The sequence below is a fragment of the Pecten maximus genome, chromosome 15 (assembly GCF_902652985.1).
Source record: "Pecten maximus chromosome 15, xPecMax1.1, whole genome shotgun sequence".
Taxonomy (NCBI): domain Eukaryota; kingdom Metazoa; phylum Mollusca; class Bivalvia; order Pectinida; family Pectinidae; genus Pecten; species Pecten maximus.
In genome coordinates, this window is record NC_047029.1 from 5,946,030 (window position 1) to 5,962,010 (window position 15,981).

General features: G+C 39.8%; 1 protein-coding gene across 1 annotated transcript; it reads right to left on the minus strand.

Moving 5' to 3' along the window:
• Positions 1-5,300: 5,300 nt before the first annotated feature.
• LOC117343722 lies at positions 5,301-8,247 on the minus strand. Its single transcript, XM_033906193.1, has 4 exons — positions 8,069-8,247; positions 7,779-7,895; positions 7,602-7,655; positions 5,301-6,606 (listed from the first exon to the last, which is right to left on the minus strand). The coding sequence occupies exons 1-4, from the start codon at positions 8,198-8,200 to the stop codon at positions 6,349-6,351; spliced, it is 561 nt and encodes a 186-aa protein (XP_033762084.1). The 5' UTR covers positions 8,201-8,247; the 3' UTR covers positions 5,301-6,348.
• Positions 8,248-15,981: the final 7,734 nt, after the last annotated feature.

The window sequence follows — 15,981 nt, forward strand, 5'->3', positions numbered from 1 at the left end:
GTGAAAATGCTAGAAATAAATTTGAAAATGAATGGAAGAAATGGGACAGACTTATTATGTTATAGTTATGTTGTTTCATTACACTATTATTATTGTCATTATTCTTTTATTTGAACTTTAGCATCTCCATTACTTGCAGGTTAAGTTGCTAGCTTCCTTCAGTGAATTAGTAATCTGATCGCCCTTCTCATAGCCGATTTACCTTGTTTGTAAGAAAGAAAAAAATAAATAAATTATATTATACATGCATACAGTCATCCTGTGTTCCACCATCTCAATTCATCTAAACAGATATAAGTATCTAAACTTTCTTCTCCTCTCTATTCATTCTTTCTTTCCCTGTCTTTATTTCTCTCCCTTTCATAGTCAATACAATGTACTGATGATTAATTAAACAGTTAAAGATAAATCAATAATGTTGCTGAAATTAATTTTTTTTTAAAAGAACCCTTTTTTCTGTTATTAATATTTTTTTTCTTTTTGTCTCCTTTCTTGTATAGTGTCTCTAGTGTCCTTTTATAAGTTATGTGGATACTAAAATACTGTTGTTTCTAGCATATTTTATGTTAGATTTGATGGATATATTTATTGTATACATTAATTATAAAACATTGATATATTTCCTAACATATTGTGTATGTATGTATGTAGTTATTCTACAACAGTGATATGTCTTCCAGCATATTTTGTATGTATGTATGGAGTTATGTGTAACATTGATCAATATGTTTCCTAGCATATTGTGTATGTGTGTATATGTAGTTATTCTAACATATTTTGTATGTATGGAGTAATGTGTAACATTGATATGTCTTCCAGCATATTTTGTATGTATGGAGTGAGGTGTTACATTGATATGTTTTTCAGCTTAGTGTATGTTTGTATGGAGTGTGAAACATTGATATGTTTTCCTGCATATTTTGTATGTGTGTATGGAGTAATGTGTACAGGATTGTTATGATTTCTAGCAAACTTTGTATGTATGTATGGAGTGATGTGTATAAGATTGACAGGATTTCTCTAGCATATATTGTGCATGTGTATATGGAATGATGTGGAAAATAGTGATATGTTTTCTAGCATATTTGTATGCATGTATGGAGTGACGTGTATAGTTATAATGGATGATAAAATGACATATGTATTACAGGAATGTTTTTTCTAGCAAAGTGTTTGAAGGTGGGTGGGTGCATATATGTGATGCAGTGTGTGATTGATTTTGCAGTAACTGACCTGGTTTAGATGTGTAGAATTGAACAGTTAATATGAGCAACTCATATACGTACATTGTATTGCAGAAAAACTGAATAAAAAGTAAATTATAAAAAAAAAAAAATTGACAGTAAATAAATGTTGGGAAAGATTCTGATTTGTTGCGTGGTCCTAGACTTTTCCCGTCGCCAATCCACTAGTTCCGTACATAGACTATATATATATAACGATATAGTGCCCCTTTCCTGCTGTTTATCTACTGCTTTGGCTCAATTCCAAGGTGTACGGCTACTTTTCACACCACCGCTTTAAGTTGAGGATTTGTTTTGGAAACAGACAGATATGTGTGAATGTGCATGCTCATAAATTGTGCAATACGGATGACAATGGTGGCTTTGTCACAACCAGGCACAGGGTTTGGAACACAACCCATAACGTAGTGTAATGAGTGATCTTGCGTTAGAGTAGTGTAAGATGTATGCTGACCGTGCATGAGTTGGAAAGTCCCATAACATGTCGTATTTTCCCCATGCCTCCGTTTTTTGGCAGGGAAAACCCTATTAGAATCGTCCCTCCCTTCAGGGTGACGGTGTGAATAATCTCAAAGCTAAATATCCAGGTTTGGTTCTAAGTATAATTGTGTAGTTATGAAATTGTGTGTAACAGTTTAGGAATCTTACCCCGAGGGATGACAACCCTTGTCGACGTATCCCTACCAAGGGAGAGACTATTTTTTACCCTGTTTTTTTTTTATGGATGTCGACATGACGTCATGGTATTGAATGCAGAGAAATCACACCTTAATTAAGATCGACGTGACAGAGAAATCTTGAACAGGTAAAACGGGAAACAATTCTGTGAAGAATTTCTGTGATGTCATTGTATTGTTTCATTGATATCATAGAGATTGTTGTTGGGGAATCCTTCTAAAATCTTATTTTTCCCGACTTTAAAGTTTGCGAGAAAAGAGCAAAATAATTAAAAAATCTATGTTGCTCAATATCTTTCAAACAATGAAAATAAACGTGATGAGATTGACCAAACCAGAGACGTATATACCATATACTGACATACAATCTCTGACCAAACATAAAATTATCTTCCGTTTCAAACTAAAAAAAAATTATTGTTTCATCAACCCTCAGTGAAAACAGAGACGTGCATATCGTGATATACACGTCTCTGGTGAAAAGTTGAAAAGTCTTAAACCCGTTTCATTTGTTTGTTCGAGTTATCTTCCTTGCAACTGAGTCGTTATCCACAGAAAATGTCAACTGCCAAAGTCGAACAATTTTATTAAGCTAATATCAATATCTTCACGTTTAAGACAATCTAATTAAATCTAGATGGTCATTATCACTACGTTACATGAACATGTTCATGTAACGTAGTGAGAATGACCATTTAGATTTTAATTAGATTGCGTTTAAGATGTTGTTGTACACTAACTGATTAATACATATATTTGTCAACTTGTCGTCGTCAATACGTCATCATACTTATACGTATGTAATAGATAAGTTAATAATAGAGAACTAGATACCAATGAAAACCAGGATCTCCGAGGGATTTTAAAATCTAAAACAGCTGTCCTGTCGGTCTTGTTTATCGATTAGTCTCTTATAGTGATGATAAAACTTCAACCATCAAAAGTCAAATTGAAAATTAATCTGGTGACCAAGGGTTGTGTACAGACGGGGGAATATGGACGAAGGTTCGATTTGATCCACCATCTGATTTAAAACTCAGTGTATTGCCCAAATTGTCTTGGCAGGCAATTGTTTTTCCTATGGCAGACTTCGGCGGATGGAATCCCACATACAAAAAAGTATATGTAATAGCCCGGGGGGGGGGGGGGGGGGGTTCTCAGTGCCAGAGGCGCGTATCGGTGGTCACTCGCGTAAAAAAAAACCTCGGGCTGTATCCCGCCCAGGTGTGAACTCTGCCCTCTGGACACAGCGTGTCGATAAACTGTATAGATGAGTTAGTGAACTAACGGGTTCAGTTTGCCGTGGAAATAGTGAGACTGTCCAAAGATATGTACCATGGATTGGTGGAAATTGGGGAAAGTTGAAATGGATAAGCAGAGACGTATATACCATAAATGCAGAATTAAAGCTGAGGAGAGTGGGCTGGCATCAGTCTAGTATTATTGCCACCCAATTATGTATTGATCATTTAAAGGGCATTTACAGAAACAGTGAATTTCGTTTTCAATAATATTTCAAACGTTACAGGCTCGTCAGTGTCCTGGGATGTTACATCATCAATTCGACCACGCGTCAGTTTTAAGTCATGCTCACTGAGTCTACCCAGGGACGTCTATATCACATGTAATAAACAAGTCACTCTGTCACAGGCGCTTGCATAGAAAATGAGAATTTAAAAAAATGATATCAGTGGTATGTGTACTGTGTAATACGGTTTAAAGGATACACACACCACTGTCATATAAAAAAAATTGAAAATAACATTTCCTATGCAAGCGCCTGTGGCCTCTGTCTAAACTTAGTATAAATATATGATTCCATTTAAATTTCCGTTGAGTATATTCATTTGGAGGCAAATAACACTTTTGTATCTTAGGACTGAATCCTTAATTACTTTTTAGCTTGTCTTGCTTTTAATTGTGTTATCATTACACAATTATGTTGTCTTTTCCCAAATAAAATTTGGTAGCATCACTTTATCCAGAGTTAAATGTTATTATTATCAGAGACCTATATAGATAGAGGCCTCTATAGATAGTTATATTCGTCTCTCTTAGTGCTTCCTTAACAAGGATTAAAGGACATATTCCAACTTTGAGAGATGTACATTAATTAGCTCATCAACTGAGCATTGTCTTAATTCACCCTCTCGAAACAATTACTGTTTTCATTCCAACTCCTAAATTTTGAAATTTAAGTGCACTTGCTCAAAAGGCGATTTTCCCCCCGGGTTAAGGCATTCAGTAACTTTTGATAGAGTCCTATATACTGTACCATATTTCAGATTACAAATGTATATCGGTCTGACTATAGATTCAAAAAGTTTACACTGAGCGCTAACCGGTTTGTGTTATTGTTGTTTTTTTTGTTGTTGTTTGTTTGTTTTTTTGTTTTTTTTGGGGTTTTTTTTGTATACATTTTTATTGCAAAAACCGCCTTTAGACTCATATCACACAAATCCTTACCAGAGGGAATATATTTGTCTTTAGAATTGATAACATTCTTAAGATGTACTTGTACTCATTGGTGGAGCAAATAAAGTCATTTCCAATATGGAATCGATACATAGATAGCCACAACATAAGGATATAAGTCAGTGGTATTACACAAGAAGCTTAGTTCCTTAAAACCTTACGACAGAAATTACGAATTCTGGTCTATCAAAGTTAATTCCGGTCTATCAGAATTAATTCTGGTCTATTAGAGTTAATTCTGGTCTATTAGAGTTAATTCTGGTCTATCAAAGTTAATTCTGGTCTATCAGAGTTAATTCTGGTCTATCAGAGTTAATTCTGGTCTATCAAAGTTAATTCTGGTCTATCAAAGTTAATTCTGGTCTATCAGAGTTAATTCTGGTCTATTAGAGTTACTTTTGGTCTATCAAAGTTAATTCTGGTCTATCAAAGTTAATTCTGGTCTATCAAAGTTAACTCCATTCGTTTCACTCTGCCAGGCTGGTATATAGACTGACAGCGATATAACCTTGACAACCCCAGTCTTGGCACGGATTCGTATATACTTTTTAGTAATATAGACAGTGAGATGTAAATTCGTGTCAAGGCCCTATGTGACAGCCGATCATCACGGACACCAGAATCAGCCAAGTTTGGTTTTTAATCTATTGATCCGAGATTCCGATATCGTTTCTTTCTAGTCTTTTTAATTGGGTTTATTTTATCTTAAGTTTCGAATATCAAAGTTGAATTTATGACTTGTCATTTCAGTTATTGCAATTGACCACGTGAAATATGAGAATACCGCGGTACAGACAGTTTTGTTTCTCAAAAACAGTTTTAGAATCTGTCAAAACAAAGAAAATTATAATAAAGCAAAATATAGTATTATTTTTATTTATTAATTTTAATACAAATTATCACTTGAATTGATTGAAGATAATTTTTTGATGACATAAGATATAAAAATAAGGTCAACAGATGCTCACATAGATATACACTCACCCACTAATCAATAAAATATTTAGTACACAAGATTTCTTATTTTTTATAAGATGGCTATTTGCAACATTTGACCTTAAATCATCATCATCATCATCATCATCATCATCATCATCACCACCACCACCACCACCACCATCATCATCATTTATCATTATCATCGGCCCAAACATAGACTCCCAAGGTGTTTACATACGTCTTGCCTTCATTTATAAATGTAATGTCCAAATGTTCTTCTATATTTAGTTATCAATGTAAAATGTAAATGTATACATGTATAACAACACCCCCTAACCGAGGTATAACTTTCAAGAAGGCTACCATTCAACACATTTTTGACGTGCCCTTACAAGCAGACATTCCATTTCAACACATCCGAAAACAAAACTGGTCTGTCAAACTTCTTCAGCGTGAGTCTGTACGTTATACATTGTATGACTACCATTATTTAGAACATACTGCTGTATATATACATTGTATGACTACCATTATTTAGAACATACTGCTGTATATATACACATTGTATGACTACCATTATTTAGAACATACTGCTGTATATATACATTGTATGACAACCATTGTTTAGAACATACTGCTGTATATACATTGTATGACTACCATTATTTAGAACTTACAGCTGTATATGTCATGTAGCCAAGATGATCATCCATTTCTAAATGTCCACAACTAAATACGCGCCATTTTTGTGTGTGCTCACAATAGCACCATCACGTTCCACAACACAAAGCTTAAGTTGGTTGGTGTGACCCAGATCTCAATCGATTTCTATTGAATACTATTTTTCCTGTAAATAATGATCCAACGACATTCTAGAACATACTTTGACATTCCGATTGTAAGAATGTCGACCGTGTTCCTTCTATTCCGTCCTACTTGTGACCAGGGGCAGGTTACCAGCTCCATTCCAAGCAGTCTCCGTCGTATACATACATGTAGCTACATCCCTCGATTCAGTCAACATCACTGATATTGTCACCTAAGGTCCAGTGAGGATCTACAGAACTGCCAATTACATCATTTGATTCATGCTGTGGAATGTGGCACGGATCAACAGAACTTCCTTCGTCAGACGGAAGTTTTACGTCACCAACTTCCACAGCAGTACAATATCCGGGATATAGCTTCGCCATGGCGACCTGGAAGGGAGTACTCATTCCGCAGCACCACGTCTGTTTTCCAGGCAACGAAATAGGTCTGCTTACAGGATTCTAAATTGAGGACAAAATATAAAAACAAAAACAAAAACAAAGATCATACTCTGCCATTCTACAGATACATTTATTTCGAATACATGTATTAAAAGGCAACATTTCCGCAACTAGGCGTTTTATATGGGTGCGCTTTCATAGAAAATTAGAATTAAAAAAAAATGATATGGCAATGGTGTTCTGTTAGGGCCAAATTTCCAATATCGCTCGAAACACGATGGCGAAGGAGCTATGGAACTTCACTCCTTCGTTTCTTCGCTCCTTCGCCATCGTGTTTTCGCTCCTTCGCCATCGTATTTTCACTCCTTCGCCATCATGGAGCGAAGGAGCGATATTGGAAATTTGGTCCTAACTGAACACCATAATATACGACCGTCATCAAGAAACATTCATCTTAAACCTACCGTGTCACTCAATGCGAACTGTTACATCAAAAATAAAATAATACATGGCCGAATTCGTCCTTCAGCACACTATTTTGCAAACTGCTCCCTCAGCCTGTCCAGATTCCTCATTTTTATATAAACGACTGTCGCCAATGGTGCACTTTTGGGGGTCATATCCGCATACTTTATTTTACATGTCCCTGTGGATTTGTCGGATTTTTACTCCCTCTGTCCTGGAACCCCAATGTATTGTACAGTCCATGACATCTTGGACCGGTTTTTCTAGCTGTACCCTTTGTGCCAAAAAAAAAATCGTCGTCTCTCTGGCTCATATACTTTGTTTCACCGTCTTTTCTAGACAATACACAGGCCCTCCACTTCAATACCTGTTCGATGTCATTGAGGCATCTTGAGGGTAGGTTTACAGAAAAAGTTACTTCAGTCCCTTGGTAACTATATTTAAGGACAAGGACCCTAACCCACCTTCTATAAATCCGACACTTATGTATTTGCTCACAAAAATATTCCCCCACACTGTATATTCCCCTACACGGCCACCCGCCTCGCCCTCTATAAAACGTAACGCACTAAATGTGCGCCTGTACTTACTGAGGACTTGTAGTAGGTGAACGTTGTACTACTTTGGCCGGGGTCGGTCTTCAGCTGAAATGATTACGTTTGCGTTGAATATTTATGTTACCGGACCAATATGATTTCGAGATTGAACTAAGAGTGTTGGTTTTATGACGCGCCGATAGTTACAATGAATAGAAAACCGTATACTACCTGTCTATAGTGGTCGTTCCAGAACTGGTCGCTATAAGAGTACATGGTGTTGGGGGCGACAGTCTGGTTTTCTCCTTGATAGTTCCCATCGGAGGACACCGCTAGTCGTGGGCTGGTCTGGAGGACAGCAAGGTATACACGTGGTTATAAAATATTTACTGACGTAGAATGCCGTTATTTTTTTGTATCAGAGAAAAACAAAATGAGTATACGATTTATTCTTTATTCTTTGGAATGCGTTAAAATCCGCATTCTGGGAAACTATGGGAAAATACCACTTATTCGATTACCGCGGCGTATTGGTCAGCTTGTGAGGAAGTTGAAGGACGATCGTAATACCAGTCACATAACTTGCGGGTCGTATCACGGTAACAGGTCCAGTTCTGAGAACACAAATACAGGATAATGAGTGACACTGACATATTCCGAGGACCGAATCACGAGAAATGAGTCACACTGTCAGATTCCGAGGACCGAATAAAAGTATAAATAATAATAATTTACCCTGGCAGATTCCGAAGACTAACTAAAAATAAATTAAAAAAAAAAAAAATAATAATTTAAACATGCAGATTCCGAGGACCACATCACGAGAAATGAGTCACACTGTCAGATTCCGAGAACCAAATCACGAGAAATGAGTGACACCGTCAGACTCCGAGGACCAAATCACGACAAATGTGTCACTCGTCAGAATCCGTTTAGACATCCAAAATCTAAAAAAGGTGAAAAAACACGAATTTATATATTCATTTCGATAAATATCTGTATATTTTCGAACCGATAATGTTTTCTTGAAGGCAACGATTATCTTGTACATCCGGAACATTCCGACTTTTATACTAGTATATCAATCCTCAGACCTATCAGAGACCTATGTGTCGGTCGTCTGCAATAGAGCCTGGTAAGTCAATATTTATATCTTAATACGAAATTTTGCTTAACCTCATCACATAGATTCAATAAGTTGATGATAATTTGTGAAGTTAATTGAGTTCATAATGAGAACAAGGCAGAAACACAACATGAATAAGAATGCGCGGTTTTAATGTGAATAGAGTGATAATAATTACCGACAGGTACGAGGAAATACAAAAAAATTCGGCTCGCGCCTACGGCGCTCGCTGTATCACTAAATTACTGCCCCCCCTTTCGATTGCAGATCCACAGGGGGGCTTCGCCACCCTGGGACCCGCTGGGCGGCCCACAGACCTCTCGCAAAAAGGGAAAAAAATCGACTCGCGCCTACAGCGCTCGCATGATCACTTAATTACTGGACCCCCCTTTCGAAAACTCCTGGATCCGCGCCTGATCCCGAATTATTGGAAATGTGCTATATTCATTTTCCGCGGAGGGCTTAGACCCCCTTGAACACCCTTTCAGGGCGCTGCCCTGGACCCACTGGACGGCCCCTCAGACCCCTCGTAAAAAAAAAAAAAAAAAAGCAAAAAAAATCGGCTCGCGCCTACGGCGCTCGCATGATTACTAAATTACTGGACCCCCCGCCCTTTCGAAAATCCTGGCCGGGCCTGGTGATTCATGTTTTGCCATAAATATATATATCCTGATTTGCGTAAATAACTTATTTTGTACTACATAAATTATCAAAATTATCATGGGATGTTGAAATGATAATTATTGGCTAATTTTGCGGAGATGGCATACGATTTGTTTAGTGCGTAAAATTTAAGGTTAAAAAAAATGTTGCCCCCCCCCCCCCCCCCCCCCCCCACTTTTTGACGCCTTCCTACGCCACTGCCACATCACGTGATGTCAATGTTACAAAACAGTATCTACATGTACTTGATTTCAGAAAATATTACGAAAGAAAATATTTTGATTAGGTTTGATGTATATATTCGCCTGACAAAGCCTTTAAAAAGTGGTTAACATGGAGTATGCAAAATATTTACCTTGTAGCCACTTACCTTTGTTTTTTCCTGTGAAATAGTAAACTATGGGTACAAGAATAGAGAGAAACATCATGTAGGACCTTTAATTAAGACGCTTGTCGAAATAATGAACAACTTGGCGCTCGAAAGCTCGCGTACACATAACTACTGTCACCGGGGATATGTGCTATTGTCAATGACGTCATAATGTAACAATACGGTATACTTAACCGTGACGTCATCAAAGTAACATAATAATTGTGTACATGACATAACTGAAGAAAAAAAATCCTCGTGGTAAATAGTGGATGTTTGATGTAATGCCTTGCCCTTCCAACTTTCAAATCGTCCAACAGGATTTTCCCTGATGCAGGCTTCCTGGTTTCCTGCATCTTAGACAAAAAACAAAAACAAAACCAGAAAAAAAATAAAAGCAAAACATAAAGGACCCCCAAACTAAATATCTGTGCATCCTTGGAATATTGTGTTTGTATTTTATCACTAAGGCAAACATTGTTAATGTTATACCTGGTGACCAACCTGGATGCTGGAACTGATTTACAATGATTTTGTTAATTTCAAAATGTCATGGGACTCCTACATTCCAAAATGGGACTCCTAATTGTTACATCCGAGAGTCCCTGGAACGCTGCATAACAAAATTACAGAGAAAACCCTGGTGATATATTCTGTCCGGTCACATTTTGAAATATTTCATGTAGCGCCAATGAGTGACAGAACCACAAAACACGTTATGTTGTAACGCACAAAACTTTACTATGGCTAAACCGGAAACACGAGGAGAATAACAAAAAGTTTACAAAAGAATCCGGATCCGGATAAACTTTCCGGACACACCTAGTGGCGTTACCACTTTTCCTCTTTTTGTAATATATATTGTCACATATGAAAAGTCACTGAGGTAACAGAAGTGTCACAATGTTGAGGTGTTTGGAAAACAATTGACTAGAACTGGAGTAAAGACAATTATAACTAAACTTAAAAGCATAATCATGACTGAATTAAAACAAGAAATACTTGAGTTTTTACACGGTGATGGAATTAAGACTAGAAAAGGTTACTTGACCCAGCATATTAAATAAAGAATCATTTTTATGAATCCATAACATAGTCCTCGAAACGTGTTGGGAGTTTGTGTTCGCGCACTGGTCGAGAGCTCAATGTAGGCTGATGAGCGACGGGTAATTTTTCTGTGGTACTATGGGTAGCGGATGAGTCCGTGTTATCAACAGCAGAGTCAGGTGCACTGGTAGTATATAAGTCATTACTGTCAATATTGGGATCAAGTTCATGTTCGGGTGGAGTATTATCAAGTGGTACTGATATAGCTGTAGGAATATCAGGCACTTTTGGTGGGGGCACAGGAGTTGTCGATTCTCCTTCTTCGTCATCAGTGAATCTGGCATCACCTGGACAAGCGTGGATAGAGTCCTTAGGGTAAGTATCGGGCACTTTGTAACATTCAGTGAGTTTTACACGATAAGAGGAGGCTCTTAGTTGGTTGCCAACGAACTTCTGAATGTTGCACCAATCTCCTTCGACTTTAACGACAAGATACCTGTCGCGTGCTCTGTGTTTGTTTTTGTCGAAGTGAAGGTAGACGAGGTCGCCGACGCAGATTGTTGGACACTTCGGACGTAAGCCAGAAGGGGCTTTACATCTCTCACTAAATGTGTGATTTGACTCTCTGGCTAATTTCTGATTCACTGCAAGAGCTTCATCGTCCAAGGGAATTTGTTGGTTTAGGAATTGATCGCGATGAAACCACATTTCTCTGGATGAAAGGCCACGACTTCGGATGCGCGTGTTGACACGCGTAGTAGCTAGAGAGAGCTGCAAAGGAGACACCATACGGCAAGAAGGGTCCTGACGAAGAATTTCATCCTCTAGTTCCTGTATCGCTCTTTCGGCCACTGGGTTTTTGTTGATGTTTTTCGCGTTACCGATCTCGATACTGATGCGATGATTCTTTAGAAGCTCGTCCCCAACAAGGGACTTGAGTCCAGGTGCAGCATCGGTGCGTATAACTGCGAAAGGGCCATCCAATGGGCACAGCGGAACACACAAACACAGAATACCATCCCGTAGAGTGTCTCGACGCTCGTCTTCAATGAGCATGGTTGAAGTGTATGATGTAACACATTCGCGTACGAGAAGGATGAGTTGGCGTTCACGTTTGATAATGTCGGCTGCAAATTGACTGCCGACTGATGCTGGGGCATCTGATGAAGTTTGTGTTGCTACGAACTTTGGCGATTTTTTCAGTGATATGCATTGATGGCAACTGTCGCTTGTACGATAGATAGCGGCATCCATGTCAAGTGCGTAAAAATATCTGCTCACGACAGACTTAAGTTGGTGACCTGTAGGGTGGCCAAGTCGTATGTGCAGTGCCATAAGTAACCCATCAAGAACTTGTCGTGGTACGATGATATTCTCACTAGCCCTTGAAAACGGAATATTTCGTTTGACGACAAGAAGCCCGTCTCGTGAAACTGAAGCAACATTCAAGTAACGTTTGACATCTCGCACGTTCGTTAGCTTTTTTGAGGGACGTGTGCCTTGCTTGAGGTGGGCACACGTGCGGCGCAAGTCACTACAGTCTGACTGGAGGTTGTGCCATGCTGACCGACTGATAAATGGCATGGACGCAGACCCTTCAATGATGTCGTTGGTCGAAACACTGCGCACAACGGAGTCTGTTGAAATATTCACGAAGGTGCAGATCTGACATGTGGGTTCCTCACATGGAAGAGCATTACGACTTGAGAAATCTGCAGGTAGATTAGCAGAGCCAGCTACATGTCGGATGGTGACCTTGAATCGGCTTGCAGTTGACAGAAATGTGGTTACACGTGGGCTAGCAGAAAACTCGCCACGGCAGAGCTTTTCGAATGCTTGCACACAAGGTTTGCTGTCTGTGAGAACACAAGTGTTGTGTGCAGATTGAATGATATATGGCGAAAAGTGTTTAATGGCGGCTGCTATGGAGAGTGCTTCAATCTCACACGGAAGCCATCGTGCCTGATTCTTTCTCAGTTTGGCACTGAAGAAACCGCTAAGTTCGGTTTTTCCATCGCGTGTGACATAAAGTGTGGCACCTAGACCGGGATTCCGAACGGCACCATCGGTTACAATCCATAGCTGGTCGTTAGAACGAGGTAAGGTGATTGTGCGGTTTGATGAAAGCGCTTTCTGTGCAGCTGTGAAAGCATTGATAAGTTCATCGGACCAAGATATATTGTCTTTGGATTCGCGGCCCGCAACAGCATCATCCAGAGGAGACATCAGTTTGGAACAATCCTTCAGCACTCTTGCCATAACTTTGTAAGCCCCGATGAAAGATCTGAGACCTGATACCCTAGAAGGCCTAGAGCATGTGGATAAAGTGGATATGCGGTGAGGACTTGCGCGAATAGTCCCTAGGCACCATGTCCATCCTAAAATTGAAGTTTGCTTTGGGGCAATGACAGTTTTTGACGCGGAAAGATTCAATCCGCTCTGTCTGAGTGCTACAAGAACATCTATCCAGTTGGTCAACAATTCTTCCAATGTGTTACCACCGCAGTACAGGTCGTCAGCGACTTTGGCAACACAACCTTTCTCCACCAAGTCACCCAGTACACGGCATGTAAGTTCCTCCAAAGCTGTTTCCGAGCCTGGCATGCCCATGGCACACCTTGCATACACACGGACACCCTTAAATGGTGTTACTACGCCACAGTATTTCATAGAGTCTCGGGACATGGGTATCTGGTAAAATGCCTTTGTAAGATCAGTGGTAATAATGTACTTCCATTGCGCGATCTGTCGTAGTGTAGAATCCACGTCGGGCATGAGAGATGGCTGCGGTTTGGCGTAGCGACCAACATCGGCGAACGCAGTGACTAAACGATAACCTCCTTGTGGTTTCTTAATCAGAAAGGATGGGTTAACATATTCAACGGCAATGTTTATGTCCTCGGGTCGTCTGAAAACACCCATACCCTCAAGCTCGTCAAATTTGTCTTGCAGTTCTACGAGTTGGTTTCGCGAATATTGAGGAACTCTCCCTTTCCGTTGGGGTGGTTGGACGGGCCCCATGTTGACATGTGCCTGGAACGGTCCAACAGCACCATTGTAGCCTTTGAATGTCGGATTAAACACATCATCGAACTCCAAAAGCACCTTGTTAAATTTGGCCTTCATATTGTGCGGTAAGATGTTATCTGGATCTAGTTTGACTAGCTCCGAGTGTTGAGTCATAGTCGAAATTCTGTGCTTACATGTAGGTGTTGCACTTACATCAAGCTCTTGGGCGAGGTCAGGAGAGGTTGTGGTTCTCGCAATGCAGAAATGCTCATTTTTCTTCACTTGTTGAGGCAACTTTGTGAGATTCGGAATACGGATTTTGCCAGATACGATTGACACTATGGTCGGTTGGGGCCAGACAGTGTCATTATCCTTGCCCGCCTCAGGGGGCTCAAGTGCAATTGTCTCATTACTGGGATGAAACTGGTCAGTGAGATCAATTTCTATGTACTCACCAGGCCAGATAGTTGATCGCGATGGTGCGCGCAGTACACGTCGAACTGCATGTCTATCCATCGATGATGGGGGCGAGTTATAGGAATACCTTGAGTTACCACCAACCATGATTAGTCGTTTTGCAGGTCGGACAAGAATATCATTGGCTTCCATAAACGGGATTCCAGCAAGGACATCCGAATCAAGGTTTTCAACAATAAGTCCCTCGAAATACAAGTGGAGTCCATCAAGAGAGAATGTTGCTCGTGTTTCGCCAAGTATTTTCAATGGAGACGATCCGTCGGCTTGGTTCGCAGACTGCGATGTGCTAGTCACTCGTAAGCCTAAACTGGATGCACACGACGCGCGCATCATGTTTGCAGTCGCACCGCTATCAATTGTTAGTCGTACTACAGTATGGGAACAAAACACATCCAAATATGGAGACTGTTGAACTCTGACCCTGTTTATGACTGGAGGCAGAGCCTCTTCACTCTCAGAATTATGGTCTGAACTATCATCCTCACAAGTGCCAATGATTTGTCGTGCACGTGCGAAAAATTTCTGGTCTTGTGTTGGAAGGAAGCTACATTTACTTAAAAAATGGTTACTGTCCCTTCCTTCTGCTTTGCACAGTGGGCATGATTTCCATGGTTTTCTAAACTGTACTGTTTTTGGAGGTGCGGAGGATCGTTTTGATGGATATGATGCTGCGGTACGCATCGCTCTAGTGTCTTCAGTAGTTTGGAGCTCCTCGCGTAATGAGTCGAGGGCCTGAGAAATTTCAGGCTTGATGGATGCGAGAGTTCTTGATCGTAGCTCTGTCCCATACCTTTGCTTCACTAATTTAGGGAGATCACTATGAATGAGTCTTAACCACGTTAAAACCACAAAATTCTCTAAAGAGGAAGTCATTTCCTCATCTTCAACTATTTGTTCACCGTGATGCGTGATACCGGAATCAGTGCGTAACAGGTTGTCCTCTGTAAATGCCATCAATCTTTGATACAGATCTTCAGGTCTTTCAGTGGGTTCAAGTTTGATAGAACAAAAGTCAATGAAGTGAGCCCCTGTCGACTGAAATCCATAATGTAATCTGATTTGTTGCCAGATAAATGCAATTGAGGTAGAGTTTTTAACGATGGTGTTTCTGGCAATTATGGGGGCATAATTTGCTATTTGTCCTAACATAAGTTCTAAGGTGGTTACCTTTTGTTCGCGTGTCTTACGTATAGCCTCGGCAACATCTTCGCCGTCGTTTACAAAGCCCCTATGTGGTGCGGCTCTCGTTTTCCTTTCCCAATGTGCGCCATCAATTAGAAATGGAGCAAAATTAGGGTCAAGTGAAAGTGTATATACGAGGTTTTGTTTCCAGTTCTCGAATGAATTGACAGTTTCAGTTTTTGTGAGGCTCCATTGCTTCGGGGCCCTGTGCGCCATGATCAAATATGTATACTTCACAACGTGTAACTGTTACTGCCACTTACGTTATTGTTGTCCAAACGCGAGTTCACAAACGCTGCCACCACGCCAGTGAGTGACAGAACCACAAAACACGTTATGTTGTAACGCACAAAACTTTACTATGGCTAAACCGGAAACACGAGGAGAATAACAAAACGTTTACAAAAGAATCCGGATCCGGATAAACTTTCCGGACACACCTAGTGGCGTAGCATTTAAATTCTAAGACCGTTATCTTTATATATATGTGTATGTTGAGAATAACCAGATACATATTACGTATACCTCAAATGTTCGTAATAATGGTATATCAGGGCAAG